The sequence below is a fragment of the Microtus ochrogaster genome, linkage group LG1, assembly GCF_000317375.1.
Source record: "Microtus ochrogaster isolate Prairie Vole_2 linkage group LG1, MicOch1.0, whole genome shotgun sequence".
Taxonomy (NCBI): Eukaryota; Metazoa; Chordata; class Mammalia; order Rodentia; family Cricetidae; genus Microtus; species Microtus ochrogaster.
In genome coordinates this window covers 32,678,397-32,682,551 of record NC_022027.1, presented here as the reverse complement: position 1 = coordinate 32,682,551, position 4,155 = coordinate 32,678,397, and the positions used below count along the sequence as shown (strand labels likewise).

Below are 4,155 nucleotides of genomic sequence, written 5' to 3'. Positions count from 1 at the left end.
TATTCTAATTGGTCTTAATGATAAAAACCCAAAGTCAGATATAGGAGTTAATGCTGAAAGATCAGAGAAGCAGAGCAGCCAGCCACTAGAGTTTTCTTATCTCCACCAACACTCATACCAAAGGGGCGATCCTGTCTCTGTGACTCTTCAGGATGAATCTCTCTCTGTGCACCCTCAGACTGTTCTGTGCTGTCTCCTCCTGCCTATATTCTTTTATCCGCACAGACAGATCACTGCTGTCTCTGCCTCCCTAGTGCTGCCCTTAAAGTCATGTGGTACCAAGTGGGATCACCTTTGTATGAACTGTTTCTCTTTTAGACAGATTGAATCTTGTGTAGCCCAGGCCTTGAACGCAGAGAGATCATTTGCCTCCTTCTCCTGAGTGCTGGGATTAAGGTGTGTGCCTCTACTTGGCCTCTATGGCTAACTAGTGACTTAGTTCTGATCTTCAGGTAAGCTATTTTTTGTTAGATCAATAACAAAATATCACGATAATCCAGTATTGAGAATTTTTGTTTATATCAGAACTACATCATGGAAAACTAACATGATTACCTCATAGCGAGTACATTTCCACTAGCCTGACTTCAGGTGTGTGGCTTCTAGCAAAAGCCCCCTTACATCTTACAAAGCAAAACAGTTTACTTTTATACATACATATACAAAGTTGTGTGTAGTGATTTTTCTTCATTCTTCAAAAATACTTTATACACTTTATTCCATGGTTTTTACCTTTACCAGTTTGGAAATAATATACTCAGAAAAAATTGTGTGGACTACATCATTAATAGCTAGAAATAAAAATCCAAATTTCATGCCTGGTGGAGTACTGCCTGTATTGGAAACTCCTGTAAGGGTCTCCCTCATAATCGCATCCTTTCCAGAATTCCATTGTTTCTACTTATACACAGTGTAGGTTAGCTATTCCAGATCTACGCAGAAGTAGATGGGTGGTGCAGTGAACTTTACCATGCTCTTCACCTACGTTCCCAATTTTAGCTTACTATGTTTTCTTTGTATGTTTGTATGTATATGGGACTGTCTGTACATGTACGTATGTATATATTTGTTGAGCCATAGAAATCAATGTGAAACCCTGTATTTAAAAAGTTATTTTTATTATATGTTAAGTAGACATTGAACACTATTCTAAAAAGTAAAAGTGCTAGGGTATTTTTTATTTTATATTAGATGTAGGTCAAAGCAAGATCAGAAGAGAAATGACTACACACACACACACAATTAGAACCAACCCCCCCCCCACACACACACACACACAGAATTAAATCCAGGGACTACTGCTTCTAAACAAGCATTTTATCCCCAGGCCTCATTCTCAGGTCGTTCCCTCTCCTTTTAAAGGTTGGAACTGTCCTGGGTGACTTGACCTAGAGATCATCTTGTCTCTGCTTCCCAAGAAACTGGGATTACAGGTTAGAAGTCATCGCATGCAGCTTCCTTTTCAGGAAAGCTGAAGGAGACTTTCCATGCTGACATAAACGATGCTTTCTGTAGCCGCGCTGTGGTGGAGCGTGTTTTCCTCCCTGGAGCAAAAGCTCGTGACGTTTCCCTTTCCTCCTGCAGGAGCAAACAGTGTTAAGTATCTGTCGGTGGAAGGACTGGTTTCATCTGTGCAACAAGACATCAAATTCGAGAAGCAGAAAGTGAAAAGACATGATATTACAATTCAAGAAAATGGCAATGGTCTGGAATGTTTTGAGAAGACGGGACACTGTACAGCCTGCCTCACCGGGCAGTACCCTGTGGAACTGGAATGGTAGCTGCCTGGATGGAGTGTCTTGAGACTGAACTTGATCAAGAAGTGGTTTATATACTATCTGTTACTCAGTTGGTACAAAAGAGATACCACCTGCTTGTGTGTGTATACCTTTATAAGCTCTGAGAATTCCTGAGGTTACTAAATTGCTATAATTGAATCATGATGGTTACATGTAATACAACATGTACGGAATTTTTTTTTATACAAGGATTGACTTCCCACCTAGGAGAAGGCAGGAGGTGAATGGTATTTCCCAGGCCCATGCTTGAAGGGTTTGCAAGAGGTTAGATTAGGGATGTGTAATATACACAGGACAAGGGGCTTTATAATGTTCAGGAAAAATCTGAATTCCTCGTGCCCCATAGAGATCTAATCTGTAGTCTAGTCTGAAGGAGTGGCCGCCCCCTCCTCAGCACACACATCTGTGGTTCTGGGGATCAATGGACAACTCGAAACAAAAACAAAAAGGAAAGAAATAAAAACTACTTGAGAAGCTGAGGCAGGGGATTCTTGGGTTCAAGGACAATCTGGGTTTTCTGCCTGAGGATTAAAAGTGTCTTTCTGTGCCTCGGAGCCCCCGTTTCTTTAAAGCATCTAATACACAGCAGGAACGTGAATACACGCCATACATAGGTGTTTAGAGGTATCATTTTACCCTTATGTTTTAATAGCGCATGGTCGTTAGCTTTTGCTAAGTAAGTTTTCACTTTCATTGGGATGGAGGGAAATGTTCAGATTTGCAGACCTCTGCTGTCTCTTTGGGATGCACCAGAATGATTGAAAAATGTATCTGAGGCCTTCTTTTTCTTATGCTTGGACTCGAAGATGTGATCGATGATATCTAGTACCTTAGGATACAAGCCTAGCAAATAACTAAGTACATTGGAAGTAGAAAACAAAAATTTGAATTCCAAGTAAGCCTTTGTCCTTAATTTGATTAGATTTGGCTATCTGAATTGAGTGCTTGATAGTTTACAGTCATGCATTCTTGTATGCATTCAGACATAGGATTGAAATTGAGCAAATAGAAACATACTAGGGGCTGATTTTGTTTAATGGCTAAGACAGCTACTGTTGGGGAATTATTTGCCTGTACCTAAGTGTCAGTCAGCTCATAACCATGTCTTTTCTGCTTTGTTTTGTTAGATCTAGTGAGATTTTAGTTTCAAGTTTTTTATGATGCAGATTTAGAGGACTGCAGTGATTTGCTTACTAACTCATGTTTGTGTAACTTGTCACATGCAAAAGCATTTATTTCTATATTGTTGCCAAAATTGCTGTAGCTTCCCAACCCATTTAGAAACATAGTATTTATTAATAACTGAAATTATTAGTCTGCATCTGGTATATAGTCTCACGTGTTACAGAATAGCAGTCAAGATAAACTGTTAGTACTTTAAGGTCATGTGCTTTGGTGTCTGAAGTGCTCCTGTGACAGCTGCAGGCAGGTTGACTTTGAATAGCCCTAGGGCCGTTTCAGTGGGCAGAGCCTTGTATATTAAATGCATTACTATGGTGGGCTGGAGGGTAAGCCTTTATTTAGGTCAGTTTTAAAATGGCCTTATTTAAATTCGATGTTTTAAAAAGAAACTCAGGGAAAGTATTAAAACCAAAATCTCTAATTTGACTTTGTGTTTTCCATAGTTTTTATTTTGTTTTATTGGGATACTTTTATAAAGGGAAATGATGTTGTGGTCGTTTGATAATTGTACAGCTTTCTTATTTCTTCACTGTGACCTTTTTTTTCACTAGTTTCTCAATATGAATTAAATTAACATTTTTTTCACCTGTTTCAAGCCTTTCTTTTATCTGCTTTAAATATATATAACTAGAGTACAATATGCAGAAAAAAATGAAAAAATGTTAACATCAGAAACTAATGTAATCCTTTTTTAAAAACCTTTTTGTGATCTTTCTTGGTGATAAATATATGTGATAAGTATGTTTCCATGTGTGCTTTTTAAAAATAGTGGTCAGCTGGGTGGTGGTGGCGCATGCCTTTAATCCCAGCACTCGGGAGGCAGAGGCAGGCGGATCTCTGAGAGTTCGAAGCCAGCCTGGACTACAAGAGCTAGTTCCAGGACAGGAACCAAAAAGCTATGGAGAAACCCTGCCTCGAAAATTAAAAAAATAAATAAATGAAAATGAGCTGTGCAAATTTATGCCAAGTAGGAGGGCAGTAAAGTAATTTGAAAGTAGAATGCTGAATCAGCACCATACAGAAAGGTTTCTTTGGAAACACTGGGAGCCATGGTTGGGTGTTCAGAGTCTTCAAAGATCTTCAAAAATGCAAAGGAAATGAAAGTGGATCCCTCCTCCCCAATCTAGACAATGGGGTCCTATGCAGTGTTAAAAAGAAACAAGCTCCTTGCAGT

The 4,155-nt window shown here is 39.1% G+C and overlaps 1 protein-coding gene across 1 annotated transcript in view; it reads left to right on the top strand.

Annotated features, from left to right (window-relative positions):
• Ppat (phosphoribosyl pyrophosphate amidotransferase) overlaps positions 1 to 3,625 on the top strand; it is a 34,817-nt gene extending 31,192 nt beyond the window's left edge. The window contains exon 4 of the mRNA XM_026785018.1: positions 1,498 to 3,625. Coding sequence (XP_026640819.1) covers positions 1,498 to 1,781 — 284 coding nt within the window. The 3' untranslated portion in view covers positions 1,782 to 3,625. The remainder of the gene's footprint in view (positions 1 to 1,497) is intronic.
• Positions 3,626 to 4,155: the final 530 nt, after the last annotated feature.